Source organism: Misgurnus anguillicaudatus, chromosome 14 (assembly GCF_027580225.2).
Source record: "Misgurnus anguillicaudatus chromosome 14, ASM2758022v2, whole genome shotgun sequence".
NCBI lineage: Eukaryota > Metazoa > Chordata > Actinopteri > Cypriniformes > Cobitidae > Misgurnus > Misgurnus anguillicaudatus.
The window spans coordinates 29021299-29046879 of record NC_073350.2 but is presented as its reverse complement, the minus strand read 5'-3'; the positions used below and the strand labels follow the sequence as shown (position 1 = coordinate 29046879).

Here is a 25581-nt window from a genome sequence, read left to right as displayed (position 1 = left end):
ACAAATACATTGATTTAAGATGTCCGATGATGCATTAAACCCTCTTTCATAGATTTGGCCGGACATCAGAGGAGATGAGTATGTTATGTGGATCAGACGTTCTTTACCATTCGTTCATTCACAGGTCACTTTTCTCTCATGTTACGTTTCATACTGAGGTGTCTCGATGTATGCTTACAGAACGATGACGGCGGTCACTGCTGTTTGGTCAACAAGTGGAGCACTTTCCTAAAAGCTCGGCTCATCTGCTCCGTCCCAGGGGCTGATGGGATTGAAACGCATTTCGACGAGCTCCGTAAGTCACAGTATATTGCATCTTTACCTCCCTCCGGCTCTTCTGTTTACTCATCCTCAAAAGTAAAGTCTGCCATTGGTCTAAAATGTAAGCAGTTACGCCCCAAACACACAACAGTTGTTAGCCAGTGTTGCACTTAATAATGTCAAAAAGAGTCTTCAGGAGAAAGGCTGGATGGTTTACGTTGGCAGGCGGCCAGCCGGGGATCACTTGAGCACTGTGTGAATGAAAAAGATCCACTCCAACCTAATCAGGTTTCAATAGCCTTGTTTAGCGTCACCCACACGCCCTACTCCAAAACCACACGCAACCCCCAATCCCGAACACCACGGGCCCCAAGGTCTACGTCTGTCCGACCAGGTGACACGTTCAATCCTACCCGCCATATGGCACCTGATCCCCACTTGGTCCATATGCCAAAATGGAAAATCTCCCTGTTACAGAAATTCCCCACTTTCTCCAAACAAAAGCATCTTTTTGAGAGTACTGAAACTCAGAGACTTCGGGTGTCGTCCGTGCCCTGTGGATGGATCGAATGAACTGCAGGGTGTTGGGTTCATAAAGGTCCTAAGGGTCTCTTTTTCTTTCGTTTATACTTATTTTCTAGACTAATTGGCCCCCGTGATGTAGGGAAAAGCAGGTTATGATCACGGTCTGGATTTTATTGCTGTTCCTCTTATAAAGCGAACAGGTCTCTGCTCCTGAGCTGTGCTCATAAACAGGTTTGTTAGCGGGAAGGATGTTTAGACAGGCGTACGGAAAGGTAAGGATTTAGCTGGGTGTGCGTGTGTGTTGAAGGTGGGATGTCAACGTATTTTTGTTAAGGCAGTAAATCTGCAGTTCATTGTGAGTTGTGGCAGGCTACTAATGAATAGGATTAGGCTTTTATTTCGGAGGGAGAGAGAGAGGGAGTGTGTTGCTTTTACAGCGTGCCGTGGTAATAGTTAGATGGTTTTAGTTAAAACATTTTTAAAAAGCAAAGACTAACCAATGACATTATGTTATAAACTGCATGAAATAAAATTTGACATAATTACTTTGTGTTCTTGGTTTTATTGCACGTGTATTTTAATATATTTGAGCAAATTATTGTGAGTAAAAATATAAAATCTTTATTGACATACAGTACTGTGCAAAAGTCTTAAGCCACCATGACGGAATAAGATTTGTTGTTTTTGCAATGTTATAGTGATCATATATAATTGTTTCTCAGTCTCTTAAATAGAATACATCCAGAAAATACAGGAAATGTATATGTAGTATTAAAAACTGATGTGTCAAATTTTTAGGGTAAACTCCACGTCAGGGCCGTTCACATTATAACGATTACTATAAAAATATAGTTTTTAAAATTGTTTTATATTAAAGACAAAAGCGGAGTTCGCACCATAACAATAAAGATACATTGAACGATATCGTGGGGATCACTTTCTGAGCAATATTTTCCCCACCTGATGAACTATAAAACATTGACAGCCAATCAAATCTATTTGAACTTCAAGTGCACGCGCACTTGAAATTACAATGGAAAAGCTCAATGCGGATGTCTATAACATAAAATTACCTCAGGTATCCAGCGCTGATGCAGTTGCTGTAAAATTCACTATGTAATGCTTTTTCCTACCTGACTATGCCAAAAGGTAAGATATTAACTTAAATTACACAAACTAGATTCACTGTTTAGACGTACACAAAACGCAGCGTGTTGAGGACATTACCCGCTGTGTACATGCAACAAGAACAGCATATTTACGTATTCAGTGACATGTAAATAATTGCAAAAATTTTTATTACAAGAAATATCCAATAAAATTATAGGCACGTATTTGTGTGAGTGCCCCGCGCGTGAGCGAATTAGTATAAAGTTATCATTATAATGTGGACGCTAATATAGTTAGCATTATAGTTAACGTTATAGTTATCGTTATAATGTGAACGGCCCTTTCCCTTTCGTCATTCGCATCACCCCACGCGAGGACGCATCTGGTCGCGTCTTTGCATTGACTTTGTATGTAATCTATTCGCGCAAATCGTTGAACTCGCATTTGGTGTAAACCCACAGTTAGACAGCATTTAGTCCTTAAAATTTATTTTTTGTTCCATATTTCTTGTATTTTCTGTTTGTATATTAATAAAATAGATTGAAAAATAAATATGGATTGACATTAAAACTTCTAAAACAACAAGTCTGGTGGTGGTGACTTTTGCACACTAGTATATCTCTAACTCTTTTATACAGTATGTGTAGCTCAAATGGTTATCGCATTGCAGTAGAAACGCAAGGGTTAAGTCCACAGGGAATACACATACTGTACTGATCAAACGTGTAGATTCAATGCATTGTAAGTCACTTTGTAAGCATCTGCTAAATGAGTAGATTAGTATGACTCTGTATCCAAACACATACTTCTTCACCTGCTTTGCTCACACAGCTACATATTGAGGTTGGCAAGATGCACGGTATAAGTGTGTGCGAGGTAACGGCAACCATATTTTTTGCGATCCTCATCACTGTTATCCTCCGTGTTGTCTCCGAGGAACACTTTACTGGCACTTAAACACGCTCACACACAAACAGCCTCATATGCGCACATGCGTGTTTATGTAAGCCAGCTCAGCACGTTCCATGATAATGACACACAATGTCTTCTCACACAGTCTCGCATAATCTAAACCCGTGCCGACTTTATAATGAAAAGCTGAAAGGTTTTTTGTGTGGTAGAGCATTGAGTAAGTAGCGCAAAAGGTCATGGGTTCGATTCCCAGAGAACAGGCATAATGATCAAATGTATAGCTTGGATGCACTGTAAGCCAGTTTGGATAAAAGCATCTGCCAAATGTATAAATGTATGTTATGAGTGTTTGCATTACAAATTCAGTCCCTCTATGTTTTATAGTTTTTCAGTTTAGGACGGCATGTTTTATTATGTGCCTGCAACTAGAATTCTAGTGTTACAAATAAAAGCCATTGGCTGCGGAGAAGATTTAGCACGAGGGGTAAAGAAATGTTATGCCACAATAAAACACAGTGAGTCACAGGAAGTGTTGTTTTACAAAGAGGAAAGATTCAGTAAATGTTTGAGTTTTGCTCTGCAAATATTAGCAAAGTCCTCCAGCTTTATCACTGAGATGTTCCTTGTTTGTGTGTTTTAGGGGATGTGTACATACAGCCCACTCAGGACACGAAAAATCCGGTGATCTATGGGGTCTTCTCTGTTTCTGGGTGAGTTTAAATGTGCCTTTCTCCATCTGGAACCTTCTCCAGTAATGTGTAAACACTGGAGGTCTTGTTTAGCATGGGAGGTTGTGTCACACAAAGCATGAGAGAGAAGTTGAGTCTATCCCTGCAAAGCAAATTAGGAAAATTAAGTAAATTACTACCAGTGATATAAAATGCTTTGATAGCAACGTCACCTTACTTTGATTTTTTTTTTTGTTAAAATTCTAACACAGCATTGTAATTTCTTTACAGCTCTGTATTCAAAGGCTCAGCCGTCTGCGTGTACTCCATGGCGGACATTCGGATGGTGTTCAACGGACCGTTTGCACACAAAGAAGGGCCCAATTATCAATGGGTGGCCTACAGCGGCAAAATCCCATACCCTCGTCCAGGAACAGTGAGTTATAAATCGTAATACCGATAATGTGGATTGTGATGTGCTAATATTAATCTAGACCGGTTCGTAAAGATCAAAAGTTCAAGTTAGTTATTTATAAGGTATAACCATTTGGATTTAAGTTTTAGATTAGCCGGAGGAAATGCAATTGAAAAGTACATTAACTGCTAAATATAAAGCAAGTGCATTAGAAAAGTACTGTATAGAGTAATGACAATAAAAAAGTACATGAAGAGTTTCGTTGCAAAACAAGATAAATCCATTTTTTTACATTTTTGTTAAAACATGTTTAATATTATGTTATCATGTTATATTATTTATATTACACGGCTCTCTGGAATGCTTGATTCTGATTGGTCAGTTGAGACATTTGCAGGTTCGTTCTTTTCAAATAATAACCGCTCCAAAGTAATAACGCATAGCCGGTACTACTTGTACGATTAAAATCGCTCCGCGCCAATAAAGATCAATAACGATTACTGTTTGGCGCCATCTTGTGACAAACACTGGACAAACACAATTAAGAATGGAAAATTTTGACATTCATTTTAACATGTACGGAAAAAACAAAACATTTAAACAGTGGATAGAAGAACGAACAACCACAAGACACAGAGAGCTTACTGAGACTGAACTTGACAAAATAGAGCATGACAGCTACGAAGCCAACACACAAAAAAATACAGAATGGGCATTAAAACTTCTCAAAGACTGGCTTAAAGAGAAAAAAATGGAGACAGAAAAGTATGAAGCAGAGGATCTGAATAAGGTATTACGATCATTTTATGCATCTGTGCAAAGTTTCGCGGAAGGATAAAAATGTTAATTTAAAACAAATATGCCAATAAAATGTTTCAAATTCATATTCATGTCCGTTTTTTTCTTATGTGACAAGTAGCCGTGTAATAAGCGGGTCCTGATCCGCTTCGCGTCGGGTCCTGATCACACTGTCGGGGCTTATTTCCCGATAACTACCGGCTGCCTCTACATTATCCCTTACTTATGGTGCTACTTAGCTATATTTTTTAAGTTATGAAGGTTTAAATCAAAACAAACCAACTGCAGTTAAATTGAAATTAATTGGAATGCACAACCAAAAAACGAGATTTCTGAACAATTAAAAAACGGTGGTCATCTCGTTTTGCAACAAAACTCTTCACATATAAAAAGTATATATTAGGGCTGCAACGATTAATCGCGTGTCCCATTAAAAATGCCTCTGAAATCGATTCAGAATCGATTTTGAATCGATTCTGTTTTTAATGCACAGCTTGTGTGTGTACTATGGGATTTGGTCAGTAGGAAGTCCTTATCAATTTAAAATCTGTTGAATCATTACGAGTCGGAGTCGTTTATAACGTGCATTTAAAAAAGCAACACTTGTTGAACAAAATCATTCAAAATATTCTTTATTATCATGAAAATACCTGAAACATTTCGAAGAACAGTGATATAAATATTCCTATAGACATTTCCTGGAAAAGCGTTTGTAATGCTACTTCTTCTGTGGCACAAAGGGAGTTTCTGCACGAGAGCGCCCTCTGGCTTTGGGATGTGCCGGGATTTCACTGTAATTCATTAAAATTCATTCACTATAAAAACGCACATTTGCACGATTAATCGTTTGCAGGCCTGGTATATAGAGTAACTTCCCTGAGAAGATTGTATACCAGTGATGTGCGGGTTGATCCAAAATGAGCGGGTGCCGCAGTTACGAGTCATCCAAAAGTATATTAATAATATTCGGGATCGTGGTCGGTCAGGTCGTTTGAAGTAAAGATGCCAATTAACTATTTTAAACAATTACTACTTTAGAAAAATGCGGGCCAGGAAGGGGGTCGGGTACAATATTTTTTTTGCGGCCCGAGTTGCGGGAGGGTTAGTTAAAAACGTTGGTCGTGTGCGGGTTGTTTATATATTGACTTGCGCATCACTGGTGTAAAGAAGATACTGCATCATAAAAAGTATAGAGTAATAAAAATAAAAAGTATATATAACAAGTCTATTTACATTTAGCAGATGCTTTTATCCAAAGCAACATACAAAAATTAGGAAGCAATAAAGTGATTTATTACAATAGGAGGGCGATAGTACAACAATTTACTTTTTTTATGTATATAGAGTAAGTACATTAGACAGTCTCTCCAGAAAAACGTGATTGTGCGATCGCGCGATATATTGCATAATCAGCCAAAGTACGCATATTTATGCGGGGCTGCATTTTTTCCAAATACGACGCACTTTCGCCGCATTAATTACATATTTCCGTGCACAAAATATGCGGGGCTTGCATGATTTCATAATCTCCGCATTTTCGTAGCAAAAAGTCACATATATATTAGCAGAAAGTTGAAAAATATTGCATTTACTACCCAAAAGCGCAGCCGTGTCCTCTATTGCCATGGGAACGTTATGAAGTGATGTGATTATGTGACGTGAACATCATTTCAGCTTTTGCAAGTTTCCGCAGTTTTTGCAAGTTCCGCAATTTTCGCAAATTCCCGCAATTCCATCGCATAAATTGCATAAATATCCTGCATATTCCATAGCATTTTTTAAGAAAACTTGCCGCAAAATCGAGGATTTTTGCCCGCAACAATCACAAAAAAACTCTGCGTTTTTCTGGAAGGACTGATTAGAAATAGTGTAAAGTAAAAATGACATATTTAAAGGATATAGAGCAGTGGTCTCCAACCTTTTTGGGAGCAAGGGCTACAGTATCACAATGGATAATACAATATGAAGAGCTCATTTTTTTGCTATAGTCTGCATAAAACTTTTTATTTTATTTTACTTGTTTTATCATCGTTTAAAATGTTAACATATACTGTAAAAAGTGTTTGTAGAAATTACAGTATTACTGGCAGCTGGATGCCAGTAACTTACTGTAGATTTAAATTGATGTTATTTACTGGCAACAGTTTGTTTAAAGTTAAATTAAAGTTAAAGTCTTTATCTTTACAGAATAAAACTTAAATAAAAGACACAAAATAAATAAACAGACTAAAATAACATAAAAAATGAAGGAAAAAACATAAAAAGGTTGATCAGTAAATAGCATAAATTTTAATCTACAGGCAACCAGCTGCATAATTACAGCAAATTTTTACAGTGTACATAAAAGAAGCTAAGCTTAATAAAAATATGTAATAAATAAATAAATATTACATTTAAGGGCTATTCATAGAATGTGCTTTGTGGAGATGTTAGACACCACTGATATCATTTATAAAGTTTATCTTATAAAAAAAAACATTACAGGTGTGCATCGTAAGACAAAACAATGTCAACAAAATATGTTAAAATTAAACAGGACAAGGAGTTTTTAAGTTAAAGCAGATTAAACATGCATTTTAGTCTCGGAATGGGATAAGCCCTGTCTGGGAAACCGCCCCATAGTAACAACTTTAGAAGAGTGTACAGTACACTAAGTACAGTAAATGCTATTTGAGACTATAAAGTACATTAGGATGGTATAAAGTAATAAAAATAAATGTAACTTATTTATAAAAGTATACAGTAAAAGGGTTAGTAGGAACTACATTTGAAGAGTTGGTCATCGACACTCCTCCATCTCCTCCATTAGTGTCCTGGTGGGACCTTCACCCCCAACATGAAGTCCACAAAAGACTACCCGGACGAAGTCATCAACTTCATGAGGAACCATCCCACCATGTACAACGCTGTGTATCCAGTGCACAAGCGCCCCCTGGTGGTCAGGACCAATGTGGACTACGAGTTCACCACCATCACTGTGGACCAGGTGACTGCGGCTGATGGAAACTATGAGGTGCTCTTTTTGGGAACAGGTAACCATCTTTATTTTGGATTTATTTATATTATTTTGTATATACTGTATGTGACATAGTGCTAAAATGTATTGTTTTATGCTTTATCAAATCTCTTCTTAAAATGACTAAAAACATTTGTTAAGAGTGTACATTTATAATGAAAAAAAGCGGTTTCATTCCTTTGAGTTGATGTAATAATACTTATCAGAATGAGAGAGACAGATCTGACGCTTCTTAGATGGATGTCAAACACAAAGGAGGAGTATTAGGTTTCTCCTAAAGCCAGAGGGTCTAAACCAGCCAGTACTGTGAAATTTTCTCACTTGCTCGTGCGCGCTTTGATTTCTTCTCTTAAGTTTTTTTAACCTTTAGTTCAAAATGACATCAGTCTCTCATTACACAAAGTTAACCCTTTGTGTTTCATCTGTCCTTTTTTTGCTTAAATCATCTCTGCATGGCCCATTACACCTAGAACAGCCCACAGAAACATCTTCAGCTTTAAGCTACTGTCAGAATTCAAAGTTTAGGTTCGATGCTCCGGTCGCAATAAATCTCTAGCAGCGCACGCGGAGGAATGCAAAGGGCAGGTTTAAATCAAACATGCCCTCCGATCGGTTTTGACAGGGTACAGCTGAGCTTAAAGAGGAGTATGGCGTGAAAAGCTGTGAAAACAGAAGACAAAAGAGGGATTTTGAAAGGAAGGGATGGTTAGATGGAAATGGGAAGGGTGTTTGAGGTAAATGCGATGTAATGAAAGATTGACTGAAAGGGGAGATGAAAGAACTATGATTTATATCGTGTTGTTTATGAAAGACGACTGGAAAATTGAGACAGATAATCGTTTGATATTGGTTGACGCTCTGTTATTAATCTCTTTTGGCCCACAGATAAAGGTACAGTGCAAAAAGTCATTGTCCTGCCTAGAGATGACCTGCAGACAGAAGAACTGGTTCTGGAAGAAGTTGAGGTCTTTAAGGTGAGAGACACAAAATAAACCATTTCAAGAGGTTTCCCAGGTTTATGGGTGATTGTATATTGCAGGGACATTTGGTGTCTGCTTTTTGTAATGGTTATATTTTTATTTTAATAATTTGGTACTCATTACAAGTAACGTGCATTACTTAATAATATTACTTTTCTGAAGTAACGAGTAAAGTTATGTTTTAAATGTACACATTAATATTTGAGTTACTTTTTTAAAAAGTAATGCAAGTTACTTTTTTAGTTTAATTAATTTGATTTAAAAAAATTATGAACTGAATTAAACTAAACGTAGTCACATTACACACTCTATGCGTACACGCATGTGTAGGAACAGTTTGAGTCAGAAACTGAGATGGCAGGCCAGAGCTCAACATTTTTGTGATGAAATATGCAATTTCTAAATGCAGAACTTTTCAGTCATAAAAACACCTGCAATGTCTGAAAGAGATCAAGCCTCAGCCAAGAAAAAGTAACTAAAAAGTAACGTGAGCATTACTTTCCATGAAAAGTAACTAAGCAACGCAATTAGTTACTTTTTTAGGGAGTAACTTAATATTGTAATGCATTACTTTTAAAAGTAACTTTCCCCAACACTGTCTGTAAAAGTGTCTTATTTAGCTTAAAACCTGTTAATTGCCCCTATCCCGTGAGCGGGATACCCGAGTGTACTGCAATATTTTTCATGTAAATGTTAATCTATCACGACAAACTACACTGTAAAAAAATCGCAGTAATTAAGCAGCTGGTTGCCAGTAACTTACTGTAGAAGATAAAAACTGAAAATGTTTCATGTTCATTAAACTTTAAACAAACTGTTTCCAGTAAATAACATAAATGTAAAATCTACAGTAAGTTACTGGCAGCTAGTTGCCAGTAATACCCAGTAATACTGTAATTTCTACACAAATATTTTACAGTGTATATATTGTTGGAAAGGTCTAAGATGTAGTTTTCATATTTCAAAACCTTTTAGCAGTACTAATAATGCAGTGACTGTAATTTATTAATTTGTAACAAGAGTATGCAGCAAACCATTTCTATGATAATTTTATGTATAAAATAATACTATATTGCATTTTTTTATTACAGTCAATTTAACTGCTATAACAATTCCTTCTTATTTAATATTTTCACGACACTTCCGTAAACAAACTTTAAATTGTCTTCTTTAAAACAAGACAATGCAAATTTGGCTTCTAGTACATCACCTTTTCACCCCCCACTCGGTAAGGGGTTAAAAAAATCTAAGTTGACACTGATTAATTCGGAAAACAGGACCATCAAGACACTTTTTTATTTTGTTGTTATATTATATTGTATTGCCTATAATATCTTGTGATTTATGACAATGAGTACCAAATTATTTAAATAATTAAAAATATAACCATTTAAAAGAAAAAGTAGGAAAAAATTGTGGTAAGAGGAGTAATTGACTCCGGTCCTTTTGAATTATTTTAAAATAATGCACATTACCACCTTGGGTGTGCATTATTTTCAAATAATTCAGCGAGCCATGCATGACAAACACCACTAAAAATGTTTGTAGAAATGACAGTGTTACTGGTTTGCCAGTAACTTACTGTAGATTTAAATTGATGTTATTTACTGGCAACAGTTTGTTTAAAGTTAAATGAACATTAAACATTTTTATCTCTACCGAATAAAACTAAAATAACAGCCTCATGCAAAGCATTCTGGGAACCAAAATCTGAAGTAAAAAACAGAAAAGGGTTTCTGTTCCCCGAATGCTTTGCATGAGTATGTTATATTAGTTTTATTCTGTAAAGACAAAGAATTGTTAACGTTTAATGTTCATTTAATGTTGAACAAACCGTTACCAGTAAATAGCATCAATTTAAATCTACAGTAAACAGCTGCATAACTACAGCAAATTTTTACAGTTTTCCTGTTTCTCTGTCAGGTGCCTGCTCCTGTCACAACTATGAAGTTATCTTCAAAACGGGTAAGAAAAAGCTTGTCACTGTACATCAGAACTTGTTTATATGTGTTTGAACAATGTCTAAAAGTCATGAAATAAACCTAAGGTCATGAGTATAAGGGTACAAAAACAATAAACCGGTTCATAGCAACCATGAGCTTAACTGTCTAAAAATCATGTAATTCATTCACATATGGGAATAACAATTAAATAGAAAGTATTGGGAGAAATGTGTACATTTCATTTGAGTTTCGCCTTTCATCACACTTTGTAATGATGTCATAGCACATCTGCCAACAATCCAACAAAGTCAGAATTTCAGCTCGGTGGCGTGCCAGAAAAATTGATTCAAAACAGCCGATTAATTTTTTTTAAACCTGCGCAGACCTGCTTGCATTTTTAATTCATGGCATCTATTGGCTTTATAAAGACAGTGGGATTGTCTTCCTTTGAAAATAAAAAATTACGATTTTATCATCTTGAAATGTGTATTATTAAATTATGTTTGATCTAAATGCAGAATGACAATAAAACAAGTCAGGATTTTCAGTTCTTGCATTTTCATAACTGCATCTGATCAAGTCCATGTTTTTAATGTTATTGCAGCAACAACTGTATGTGGCGTCTGAGGTGGGCGTGACTCACCTGGCCCTGCACAGGTGTGACGTCTATGGCGAGGCGTGCGCAGACTGCTGTCTGGCCCGGGACCCTTACTGTGCCTGGGACGGTTCATCCTGCTCTCGGTACTCGGCCTCGCAGAAAAGGTAAACTTTCCTGAACGCTCAGAAAAGCTTAATGATGCTTAAAGGGATAGTTCGCCCAAAAATGAAGTCACACGTTTTAGTGTAAACTGTCCCTGAAGAAACAAACATCCTCCCAAAGATCACATTCCAAAAGCTTGAACTTTCATGTGGGTTTGATTATTATTTACAATCAGCCTCCAAACTTCTGGGAAGATTGTGCAAAAATTTCACGTCAGATGAACGTTTTGCTTCTGTGGAGTCAGAAGATGGACATCACAGTTAATAGATCTTTATTAAATGTTTCATGAGATTGAGATCAGAGCTCTGTGTTGGTCATTCTCCCTCCTGTGATCCACATCTGGACAGATTGTGTGTGGACCTCAGGTTGTGCAAGAGAAGTAAATTGTTATTATTATTCATGATAGAAGTTTCCAAGAGTTTCCAAAAACATCAAACACCGGAATTGTATTGCATTGATGACTTACATTATTGGCCACTTATATGTGACCCTGTTTGACCTTAAAGACCTGTAATATAATCACATAATCATAATCTGAAGATGAGAAGCATGAAAGTTTTATTTCAGTCATTGATTTCAGTCTTTGACATGAACTTACTCAGTCAATATTAAAGATATCAAGGTTACACTTTCACAGAATATTTTTTAATGATGTAGGATGATTTAATGTAAATTCTTACAGTATCTTGTATGTTGGCTGCTTTTCAGACGCAGTCGGCGGCAGGACGTGAAGTATGGGAACCCCATACGGCAATGCAGAGGATACAATTCCAACAGTAAGCTTTTGTCTCCAATTCAGCCAATCTGAAGGAATGTTCTGGGTTCAATCTAAAATGTACTGTCAGCGATTGTAGTCTGCTGTTGATTATAACAGAAAATCATTTTTTGCTCCACCAACGATTTTGTACAAACAAAACACATTGACTTTCAATGGAAAAGTGTTATTCAATTTTAAACATGTTTTTCTCAAAAATAGAAATATGTTAAACCCAGAACATTCCTTTAACAACACTCGAATTTGGAAACTTGCAGTAGTATCTAATAATAATTAATCAACATAAACATAAGTTACTGCTTTAAGTAGCTTTACAGAAATAAGGTACATTCAATAAGGGTCAATTTATTAAATTGAGAGATTATACATCATCTGAAAGTTGAATGAATACGCTTTCCATTGATGTATGGTTTGGACAATATTTTGGGTATACAACTATTTGAAAATCTGATTTCTAAGAAAGTTCCTTCACAAAAATGCAATTATTTCAGCTTTTTGCACATATTTAAGAGTTTATAAGCAAAGAAAAAATATAGATAGGATGACAATTTTTTTTCCTGTTTTGTTTGTTTATTGTTTGTTTGAAAGCAGAGTGTCTGTTCTTTCATTTGATATATTTGTATGTTTATATATTTTTGAAGAGAAAATTTTTGTGGATTGCATTTTGTGAAACTGGTAAGGATGGCAGCGAATGATTTAATTAGTAAAGACAGTTAAGACATGTGATACTGTCTGTGAAAACCAGGCTGAAGTCTTTGACATGACCTTACTAATGTCATATTAGGATATAATAGATTATATTTTACGGAATGTTATGTAGGATAATTTTTAGAAAACAGTAAATCTTGTGCTTTTAACTGGGTTTTCATAAACTTGGTCACATATAGTGTGATATAAATAATCTGATATGAATAATATAATGTAATGTAATGGATACCATATGTCAAATGCATTATTTTTGTTTCATAATTCTGAAATTGTCTGTATTTACAGTAGTCTGTTTGATTTTTAGTTGAATTGACAGACGATTTGTGTCCTAATAGTTCCTGATCAGATCTCATTCTCACTGTAGTGTAGTGTTGATGTCTATGTGTTTTTCTCACTGTCCAGCTAATAAGAACACACTGGAGTCGGTGCAGTACGGGGTGGAGGGCAGCAGCACATTTCTGGAGTGCCAGGCCAAATCTCCTCACGCTGCTGTCAAATGGCATCTTCACAGAGACAACAGTGACCGCAGACGAGAGGCAAGTACACACACCCCTAAATACTGTACTCAATCATATAGACATGGACATTATACTGGTAACATGTTGGTATGTGCCAATTGTGGTCTTTTTGTAAATGTTTGACATCAGCCCAATATTGAAAGCCAACAATATCAGAGCTATCAGTTTTTTCCCAAACCAGAAAGTAAACTCTTTGTCTATCCAGTGTTTCCAAAGAAAATAAACAGTCCAAATTTTCTACTTTATACTGTTTTCATTATTTCACCCAAAGCGTGTAAATCTCTGGATTGATATTTGGATATTGCTATTGGCCAGAGACAAACAAAATCTCATCAATACAAAGTCACATGACTTTAGTTATTCACTCATCATTCTTTCTCTTTCCAGGTTCGCAGTGATGGCCGCGTGTTGAAGACGGACCAGGGCTTACTGCTCCGATCTCTACAGGCTTTCGATTCTGGAATCTACGTCTGCACAGCCACGGAGAAAAACTTCAAGCACACCTTGGTCAAACTTCAGCTGGTGGTTTTGAACAACCAGGCCGTCAATAACATCTTGGTGGAAACGGGCCGCCCGGCAGCTTCCTCGCTTCAGTCCAGCGCCTGGACGCCCAGTGCTGGACAGTACAAAGACCTTCTCACCATCCTTAGTCAGCCCGAGATGGGGCTCATAAACCAGTACTGCCAGGACTATTGGCAGTACGGAGACCCGCTGATGGGAGGCATCAAGTCCAAAGACCTGAAAGAGCTCAAGGAACAGAAGAAACCGCGGAATCGCAGACATCACGGGGATGAGGAGGAAACATGAGGGGTGGTGGTCCAAAACAGACAGCCCTTATAGGAAAGACTATAAAGAGAAAAACATGGAATCTAAAACTTCCATCGAATGAACTTTGCAAATCCAAATGGAATTCCCTTTTCACGCATAAAGATGATATCATACACAGTATTTATTGTAGGTTGTATATAGTACCATTCTGTGGATTTCTTTGTACTTAAATAGAAAAAAATGCTCTTGTGTAAGTACGTAATGGGCAAATATTATTGTAATATTTTTGTCAAGCCAATTTTTTTCATCTTCCGGGCATTGATGACTGTTGTGTACATTGACATAACTCCATTGACTATGAACTGAGTCGGACTTAAATGGTTGAGATGGGAATGGGAAGAGCAACCGGGCAAAATATTCCCCTGCCCGCCGGACTCTATACAGGAAAAGACATTTGGAAAGGCGGGGACGTCATAATGCTTCTCACCACTAGTCCCACTCCCAAGTGCATTCTGGTCCCTCACTGGTTACAATGATACACCGGCTCATATCGTCTTCCTTGATGTCACTGTATGCACACATTGGTTTTCATTGCACAAATGTTAAAATGTGTCATGTGCAGTGTTGGGGGTAATGCATTACAAGTAAGGTGCATTACGTAATAATATTACTAGTAACGCATTACTTTTTAAATGTACACATTAATATTTGAGTTACTTTTGCAAGTTACTTTTCAGTTTAATTAATTTGATTAAAAAAAAAAAAAATGTACTAAATTAAACTAAACGTGGTGATGTAGAATTAGACACTCTATGCGCGCGCGCCAGTTGACATTTTTGTGATGGAAAATGCAATTTCTGAATGCAGAACTTCATTAAAAACACCTGCAAGGCCTTAAAGAGATCAAGCTCAGCCAAGTAAGAAAAAGTAATGCAAAAGTAACTTAAAAGTAATGTAAGTATTACTTTCCATGAAAAGTAACTAAGTAACGCAATTAGTTACTTTTTTGAGGAGTAACTTAATATTGTAATGCATTACTTTTAAAAGTAACTTTCCCCAACACTGGTCATGTGCGACGTGAACGGACTCGTAACAAGTTTAGTCTGATGTGTAGAAGCGCTGCTGGGGGTTTTTAGTAATAGCATCTTTTTTGTATTTTTTATTTTGGAAAAGACTAAAAGCACAAATCGTCATTATTACACAAGTATCTGTGTAAATCTGTGTGAAGTTGCATTTCACTCCAAAATCAAAACTATAGTTAGGTTGTATTACCAGGTACCAATTTTAAGCAAATTTAATTTATTCATCTGGGCATTTTACATTCTTAAATATGATTCCCTCATACAGTATTTTTTTACAGTAAACATTGTATTTTTGTCATAAATGAAAAGCATTATTTCCTCTTCTGAATTTGGGGTGACACAAACCATATTAAAACGCTTCACATTTTCAAATGTGTACACACTGTACTGTATAAAAACATTTGATCCGAGTTTTTAAACTACTCATGGTTTCGGGAAGCTGGCTTCATTGTGTGCATGATTATGTAGTGGTACATTGTGTATTGGGTGAAATTAAAGATAACTATGTTGCAGATCTTTCTGTTCTTATATTTTATTGTAAGGTCAGCGTTTGGCCACACAGTGCAAGTACTCACATTAAAACGACAACGATAAGGTTACGTTCCTTGCGAAATACCACACGTTCTTTCTTCAGTTGAAGCGTTGTCTTACATTGCGAGAAAATGGTTGTACAATTTCTAGGTATTTTTAAGATGTGTCTTTAGAAATGTTTGTGTTTTTATTTTGTCATCCGTTTGAGACTAAAAGCACATGTGATGTTACTGTGATTATTGTGTAAATGATTTTCTTTCCCCTTTGCTGTTGCTAACTAATAAATTAAAGCTCTATATTTTATAGTAATCCAGATGTTGATTTTTCTTGCTGTTGTTAGTTGTTTTTGGAAGACTTCTCATGTTAAGGGGACACTCCACTTTTTTTGAAAATAAGCTCATTTTTCAGCTCCCCTAGAGTTAAACATTTGATTCTTACGGTTTTGAAATCCATTCAGCTGATCTCCGGGTCTGGCGCTATCACTTTAGCATAGCTTAGCATAATTAATTGAATCTTATTGGATCATTGGCATTGGGCTAAAAAATAACGAAAGAGTTTAAAATTTTTTCCTATTTAAAACTTGGCTAGGAGTAACTATCATTCTGGCGTAATAATCCAGGACTTTGCTGATGTAACATGGCTGCAGCAGGCATAGTGATATTACGCACTGCCTGAAAATAGTCCCCTTGGTTACTCTCAATGACAGGGGACTATTTTCGGGCACTGTGTAATATCACATATTTTCAAAAAAAGTGGAGTGTCCCTTTAAATTGATAGTTCACCAAAAAAAATGTGTCATTATTTACTCACCCTAATGTCGTTTGAACTTAAAGGTATTGCGGAGGATTTTCTTTTTCCGGGTGGATCATCAAGACTATTGGTCCTCCTAGTTGTCAATCAGGAGTGTTGCGCAATTGCATTTTTTTAAAAAGTGGAGAAGGCGGTTCTTTTCTAAAATTCGAGAAAATCCTCCGCTACACCTTTAAGGTCTTTCTTTGTTCTTCAGAATCCAAATGCAGATTTTTTTTTGTGTTGCTTCTGTTTCAGTGCACATTCTGTGTGTCTGAACTGTTGTTTTAGGCAATTTTATGAAGTTTACTTTACTTTAAAATGATGTGTAACACCTGAAACAGGAATATCCACAACAGGAAAGTCGAGGAGTAAATGTCTTTAGGACCTCTATGTATGACACAAGCCAAATGGAGATATTTTACACTTTTAAAGCTTGTAAATGGTTTCTTAAGTAAAAATGGATGTGGCCCAGAGCAACCAGAAAAAAACCTGATTACAAACCTTTTTTAAAGGGACAATAAGTAGTGATGGTCGTTTTCGAAGCTCTGCTTCATGAGGCTTCGAAACATTTACGAATCTTTTGTTTCGAATCAGTGGTTCGGAACTTGTTTCAAACTGGCCCAAGTCACGTGATTTTAGCAAACGAGGCTTCATTACGTCATAACTGTTTCGAAACGTTTCGAAAATCCACTAGGGGGAGTTGATCACATGACCAGTGTCTAATATGTTTAGGTGAACTCGGGTCAGTTTTATTATGAAAGTTCATAAAACATTTATCCTTCTGACTAATAACACTGCCATTTTGTCTACTTTTTGTTTATAGACAGATTTAATGACACAAATATGCATAATTAAAAGGGTAGTTAGTTTTAATGATTTGTTTTCCCTAAATAAAACTAAAAATAGACTTTTAACTATGTCTTAATTAAGTTAAATAATTTTTTAACATATTTTAATACAAATCTTGCTATTATTTTGTTTAAAAAAGTGTAAAATGTTTGGACATAGCTGCTTTTACACTATTTTGACCAGCAGGGGTCGCCAGCGTGTGTGGTGTTTCGAACTGCTTCAAAAGACTGAATCAATTTTCGAAGCAATTGGTTCAATTGATTCGAAGCTTCGAAAAGCTTAAAGTGACACCATGTAATTTTTCACCCTTCATAATAAATTTTCAAGACCCTTGTGATAGTACATCGACTTTAAATAGGTTGAATGACATGTCTACCATAGCCTGACGGGGTCTGTATCACTTTTACTCGTATTTTAAAACGTAGGGTTTCTGGTAGTAACCAGAGCACAAAAAAAACTACAAAATTCGACTGCTTTACGGCATACGTCACTTCCTCCACACAATTTGTTTTTAACGTGAATTTTGCTGGAGGCTACTTAAGGAGTGTAGAGAGCAGTTTCTATTATGTGACTCTGTGGCACAGTCTTTAGTGTCACGGACCTATGACACGGGCGACCCGGGTTCGATTCCCCTTTAAGGCAATTTTTTATATAAACTGTTGATTCATACATAAATGCGATGTTCTTTATAAATTACGGCGATTATATTGCATATAGTTCCCTGTATTCAGATGCTGTGTTCACGTATTTACCTTTCTTTTACTGTGTCTATGATATTTACATTACAATCCAGGATGCTATAGCACTCAAACTTTCTCACAGTGTAAAACCAAACCCTATTCATTCACCAATCAGATCCGAGCGTTTCTCTCTTCTCTCTTCCTCATTTGCTGCGTTCCGCTGTCACTCGCGTGACGTATTACAAAGCCGCAGACCTAAACGCATCGGTTTACTTGGATTTGGAGCGATTTTCACACAAAAAAGAGGAATAACGAGCGCCATTGCGGAAAATCCTGGTGGCGAGGGAGAGAGAGAGGATGCAACAATATTTGTTTGGAAAAAGGCAAGGAAATACGTCTGGTCGTTTCCAGAGATGTATAGTAACGAAGTAGCCCATACGGAAATGTAATATATGTGAATATATGAAATATCCCTATATGAAATATATGGTAATATAAAGTAGAAACATATATGTACATATATGTACAACCATATATGACACATATTCGAAAATGGAACAATTTCATATATTGACATATATGTCTATCCCATACAAATATATGTCTATGTGTGCAAAAAACATACATAGACATATATGTCATCTATATAATTATTTATATATGTGACATACATGACTTCACATATATGTCTAATATATGTTGCATACATATACTTATCATATATCATAAAAGAATTAAATTTGAACCATGTTTTTATCTACTTTTTGCATGTTTCAGACCACAAGTAGGACGTACATCCCATTCACACAACTTAACACACAAACACAACTTATAATTTGTAATTTACCTGATGAGTCCAGTCGGGCCTCGAACCCGGGTCCTCACGTTGAAAGTCACCTCCACTATTCACTGATCCACCCAGCCGTTGGATGGGAGAGGCTAACAACTTAAGCTATTTGTGTGTTACTGAAGTAGGCGCTGTTCAGCTTGTATTTTACAGTGTTCGTTTTATTATTCCTCATGTTTTTATTTTATGCAGGGGTACACAGTGCAAATTTAACCCTTGTGCATTGTTCAAATTTAATACATCCACTAAATTAAACATCTGTAAAAATGTATCAGATTATTTTTTCACTTTTTTTGCATAAATTTGTTAGTCAGTACTGATCAAAACTACCAAATTTTTACAAAAATTCCATGATTTTAACTCTTTAATTGCCAAGTTCATAAGTGGATTTGGGGAAAATCTAAATGACAAATTTTCAATACAAAAAGTGATTGTAGACTGGATTTTTTTAAAATCTTTTTCGCAGTCTTGAGCATGTCAAATATAAAGTAAAAACATTGGCTTTTGATTATTGTTTTCTTCCTCATTTATTGGTAGTGGCTGTTTTTGCCCCATTGACTTCCATTATAACAACATTTTTTGATTGCAGAGCAATGACACCTTGTTATCATGCATTTTTGAATGTTGGTGGTTTTTCCTTTTGCAAAGAGGTCAAATTTGTCATTTTTACTGTTGATCACCATGTGGCACCATTAACCCTTTAGTAGACCTGTGCTGTGCAGAGCTTAATTTCTAGCTTGTACATTGAGTAATATGGGGGCGGTTTCCCGGACAGGGATTACCTCAATCCAGGACCAGGCCCCAGTCCAACTAGGAAATACAACTAGCCTCAACAAACATGCCACACCAAAAACACCACCTGTATGCACCCCGAGGCAAAACAAAGGGCCCCGATGCATCCCAAGATATGTCAGTGCAAGTTGTTTTCAGTTTGGACAGCTCTTAAAAATGTTTTAGTCTAGGACTAGTCTAATCCCTGTCCGGGAAACCGCCCCATGGAGTATAACTCCATAATAAAAGTATAGTATTGTGTGTGTATTTGTGTGCATACGTGCGTGCGAGTGTGTTTTAAAATCATCCTGATCCAGTAATAGGCTACTTTATGACTTTATGATCTGGTAAATTGACACGATCACATGAATTTTTGCAGTGTTTATCGCATATTGAGACAGAAAAGAGACTGCTTTCATCTCTAATGAATATAACCATATAATAACCATGTTTTCTGCAGGTTGATTTAGCCTAAATATTATAACTAAAACTATAGTGCACAATAGTAGGCCAATGTAGTATAGTATGGTCAAAAATAAGTTTGAAAAGTTTAGCATATTATAGTATAAAGCATATAGTGGGGATTGTCAGTGGAATGTACACACTCAGAAAAAAAGTACAAATGCCACTGAGGTGCTTTTTAAAAAAGTAACTTACACCCTATTTGTGCGTGGTATTAGTATAATTAAATGTACATATTAGTACTATACCACATGAACCAACATGTATTCATATCTGTACCTAGTGACAGCTTTTCTTCTGAGACTGCAGTTTACTAAAATAACTAGTATTTTTTCACATGGTTTATTATATTTTGATTATAGTGAGACAATGATACATTTGTGGTTAATATGGTTTAACTACAAAACCCTGGGTATTCATAATCTGACATTTCACACTGTGCATTCCTAAACCCTACCCTTACGATCACTAACCATGGTTTTACTACAGCTAAAACCAAAAACCATGGTTCCTGTATTAAAACCATGGTTCTCTCTAAACCCCACTTTTAACCCTAGGTTAAGGAGCATTTCACACTTGTAATTTAGAAGCAGGGTTATCCCTGAAATTAACCCAGGGTTATGAAACACTCCTCGGAAGCACGGTTAGCCCTGTTTTTGTGGGATTAACCCCGCATTGCGGTGCCAAATGCATGCCGTTTGAAACTAGGCAGGGTTATAATGTTATGACCCTAATAATTTTTAAACAATATATTTACAGACCTATATGTTGTTTTAGAAATCTACACATAAAACATATTGATATCATATAGTTGGAGCATACAGTATCATGTAAAAATCCATCTTGTATGGTTGTAAAATACAAACCCATATAAGAATTCATACATATACATATTTTAAATATATGTATTTAAATACATTTTAATATGAGTATTCCATATAGGTTTAAAACATATATCTTCATATATCAAGAGTATCTATATATGTTATATTATTATATGTATTTATATACATTTTAATATGAGTATTTCATATAGGTTTAAAACATATATCTCATATATCAAGAGTATTTATATATGTGATATTCATATATGTATTTATATAAATTTTAATATGAGTATTTCATATAGGTTTAAAACATATATCTTCATATATCAAGAGTATCTATATATGTGATATTAATATATGTATTTATATACATTTTAATATGAGTATTTCATATATGTTTTAAACCTATATATTCATATATCCAGAGGATCTATATATGTGATATTATTATATTGCATATATATGTAACATATATACCAAGATCGGTTTTGATATAGGGACATATATGTCATATATTACATAACTACTTCACTACTGTACTTAAGTACTAAAAGACAATATCTGTACTCTACTGAAGTATTATTTTTTTCTCCTACTTCCACTTTTACTTCAGTACATTTTTTCTTTGAGTTTAATACTTTTACTCCAATACATTTTTTATGTGCTGCATAGTTACTCGTTACTCTCAAATGTTACGAATCATGGTCACATGGTGGTCTGAACCAATTGGAGATAGTGAAGGGCGACCCCTCCCTCCCTCTCACTCGCAAATATGAGCCGGGGTTGTGGACAAATGTGAAGCGAAGAGAGAACCAAAGTGCGTGAGAAAGACAGAGAGAGAGAGAGAATGCGCAAGAAAGGGCGAGTGTGCGCGAAAGAAGGAAACCTAAATTCAATGAAACACCTTGTACCTTTACCTATTACCATTTTATCGACTAATATTTCATTAATTCTGAATTCCCTATCGCCATATCAGTTAAATTAATCTGAATTATCTGAACATTCATGTCCTTGTACTCCTGCTACAGCCAAAGGAATTGTGAGTGTCCTTTAGCTTAAACATTTGAAATAATATAAACAATATTATATTCAAACATTTGACTATTTTCTTTAATAAATACATTACACAATACTTGTACTTTTACTTTCAGTACTTGAGTAGTATATTTTAAAAAAAAACTACTTGCAATACTTAAGTACAAAACATGTTTAATACCTTAGTACTTCCACTTAAGTGCTGTGCTTAAAGAGCACTTCAACTTCTACTCAAGTCACTTTTTTGATAGAGCACTTGTACTTTTACTCAAGTCTGGGTCGCTAGTACTTTATACATCTCTGGTCGTTTCTGAATTGGAAGGCTGCAGCCTCCGGAGGTCAAATATGCAGGCTGCACACGTCATCAAGCCTGGGTTATTAAGGTAAACTGAGCATTACATTCGCAAGTCATAAGCATACTGCAACAATTTACGATTAACTAAGTATAATAGTCAACTTTGTAATTGTTAATATTGTGAAATAAGACAGTCTTGATGACGTATACAGCTTAGAAATACGACATCCGGAGGCTGCAACCTTCAGATTGAGAAATGGCTTCTGCCACGACGAGTTCCTCATCAGAAAGTTGTAACATGACTGCGTTTCTCTCTGTTGACTCAAAATGTTGATCGTTTAGCATTTTAAATGTTTAGTTTTTAGTTTAGTTTTAAGGTTGGCCAGTTCCTTTCCTTTGCGACAATGCTGCGGCGCTTGTGGGCTCTAGGGGCGCTAGAAGTGAAAAATACGTGTCTAGCACCCCCTAGTGGCCAAAAAGTTTCTTGGTGTCCATTTAATTTCTCCGATCACTAACAATAAGTAGGATTTACCCCAACTAGTGGTGAAATTGTATTTTGCATTCACACAATTAGTGCTCTCTAGCGCCTCGCTTTTCCAAATGCTTGTTGCAACTACGGTAGCCATTGTGTACTCGCTGATCTCCGCTGATCACATATTTATGAATAAAGACATTGATTTTGATTAATAAAACATTTAAAATCCTACTTACAGTCCCTTTAAATATGGTTATGAAAAAGCTGAAATAATTGCATTTTGTTAGAGATCAGATTCAGAACGATTATCAAAACATACACAGAGTTTAAAATTAATAAATAATGTCAATTTTATCATAAATTGGGTAAGTTCGCCATCTAGTGGATAATTGTTAACAATTAACATAAAATTAATCAGGAACTTTTTATGCAATTTTTTTCTATTAATTGACAAAACAATTCGTCAATGGCGGGGAAAGAGTTAATATGTAACTGCAAACATATTTGGTCCATTATCTTTAATTAAATAATTTAAATAATTAAATCAGATTTTCATTTTAAATTTCAGTTTCATCAAATGTTTCAAAAGCAACCTGACAGTACAAACTTGAATTGTTGAAAAAAAAAATTCAACAGTACGAACACTATGAAAATTGAATTAGCATAATATCAATTCCCAACATAATGCAACAGCGGGACAAACGTACTTTAGTCCCAACGGGAACTCATTTTAATGTCATGTGTGACATTTAAACGCCATTTTTTTATTTTGAAAAACTCTGAGAAGGCACCTCATGGGTTACAGTAGCCTACTAAATAACCTGTAGATTAATCAGTACAATATGAAACCAGAAACAAAACGCGTAGAAAAAAATTGCCGCTAGGAATTTACATTGAAAACAACTTTCTAAACCTACAAGCGGGAAACTATGAGGAAATATTGCGATATTTGACAACTCTATCAAGGTTGCGAGCTAAGGATGGTATCATAGTTTGGAATGCAAATGTAATAAGGTCTTATTTAAAAATCACTTTGTTACTTTTGTAATACATTTAAAATGATATTTTTTGTATGGGATCCGCGGCAACGCTTGTGCGTCCAATGAAATTGTCTACTCTATACTGTACTATTTTTTTCTTGTGTGGATAAAAAAGTTATGGAGAGAGTTAAAAGTTAACATAATGTTAAGCATTAACATGTTAACCATAGCCTGTAAACTCACTGGATTAATTCCCCTGTAGCAAGTGCTCTCACAAAGTTATACTTTGTGAAACTCGAACCAGCAACCTGAACTTGAGCCACTACACCACCCACATAAACTGAGAGAGATGATAGGAGAAATGAGACCAATGTTGCTAAATTTTTCTCGGTGATCGCACATGGTTTTGCAACATGTAATGCGTGTCTGCCCGTCACTGCATTGTTCTTTCTCTGGCACAGCGGGCAGCGCATACATCGTATGAGGACCTTGTTACCCCCACATTTCATCATCACTAGCCTCTTTTGTCACGCTTGTCCCCCAACAGACAAACTACTGTCTCTGCCTTATCTGATGAATCCCATGATTCCTTGTTTCTGGTGCCTGCGTGCCAATGGTGGGCACAGTCCTGTCAGTCAGTAATAGCTGCCTGTTCTCACCCACTGGGGTGATGGGTGATTATCAGTGTGAATAGTTGAACATATTGAGGACAGAATGGCTTGAAATCCCACATACTTATCTTCCCAACCCATCTGAGGAGAAGGAGGAGGGGTTCATCCTTTCAACATGCCATCATAGGCTGTCATTATTTTGGAAAGGCCTCTATTCAGAGTTACGAAGTCTTTTGTTAACAGTTTCAAAAACTTGGACAAAATATCTTCTGGTGGTTGATTTTTTGTCCAAGCAGATGTTTTTAAAAGCGTAGCAAAAAAAGCTTAGACTGGCACATCTTAAAGTAACCTGATCGGTCTGGAAAGAAGACATCAGAAGAAACATTTACCGCTGGTCTTTATCTGTCTGAAATCAAGGCCACAGCGGGGGCAAATTACTTTCCAGAAATGCCATTACAACCTCCACAGTGTGTGATGCTAAAGAGACGGAGGCAAAATGGAACAGTAGGAATTGTGTACAGGACTGCTGGGAAACTTCATGAGTTATTTGTAATGTTTTGTGGTCAGGACACTCAGTAAGCAGGCCACTAGACTCTGATGTCATAGGAAAAGTCATTTAAAGTGGTTTAGATGCAGATGATAAATACTGATTCGTCCTCAAATGCTGATCTGATGCCAAAGTGAAGCACTGGACAGACAAATAAACATGATAAAGTAATAGAGCCAAAATTATTATATAGATATTTATAACAGCTTGCTTCACTACTAGTTTGACTACTTTATGGCTCACATGTGTAATATGTGATGTCAACCAGCAGAGGGCATACTTGGCTAAATCTATTAGTTGTTTCTGCTACTGCACGTTGAGTTTTACTTTTAGGATATAATAAGCCATTGGTTCTCAAACTGGGGGGTACAAGATGGTGCCGGGGGGGGGGGGGCGTTTTATGACATTTTATAAAATACATTATTGTATCACATTACATTAATCATACATTTAAACCATAGAAAATAAGGCTACTGACCAACAGCACTACATTGGATCATTTAATTGTTTGTTTTTTTAATTGTGTCATTAATTTTTTTTGGAGGGGGCCGCGAAGGTATACACCCTACACAATGGGGCACAAGCCGAAAAGTTTGAAAACCACTAAGCTATTAAAGAGTTTTATATTGTATGCCTTAAT

At 36.0% G+C, this 25581-nt stretch overlaps 1 protein-coding gene across 2 annotated transcripts in view; it reads left to right on the top strand.

Moving 5' to 3' along the window:
- Positions 1 to 16068, top strand: part of sema3fb (sema domain, immunoglobulin domain (Ig), short basic domain, secreted, (semaphorin) 3Fb) — an 81094-nt gene extending 65026 nt beyond the window's left edge. For both annotated transcript variants that reach the window (XM_055184337.2, XM_055184336.2), the window contains 10 exons: positions 181 to 295; positions 3449 to 3518; positions 3768 to 3912; positions 7499 to 7721; positions 8591 to 8679; positions 10609 to 10650; positions 11233 to 11390; positions 12097 to 12164; positions 13274 to 13407; positions 13777 to 16068. In XM_055184337.2, the coding sequence (XP_055040312.2) occupies positions 181 to 295; positions 3449 to 3518; positions 3768 to 3912; positions 7499 to 7721; positions 8591 to 8679; positions 10609 to 10650; positions 11233 to 11390; positions 12097 to 12164; positions 13274 to 13407; positions 13777 to 14196 (1464 nt within the window). In that variant the 3' untranslated portion in view covers positions 14197 to 16068. The remainder of the gene's footprint in view (positions 1 to 180; positions 296 to 3448; positions 3519 to 3767; positions 3913 to 7498; positions 7722 to 8590; positions 8680 to 10608; positions 10651 to 11232; positions 11391 to 12096; positions 12165 to 13273; positions 13408 to 13776) is intronic.
- Positions 16069 to 25581: the final 9513 nt, after the last annotated feature.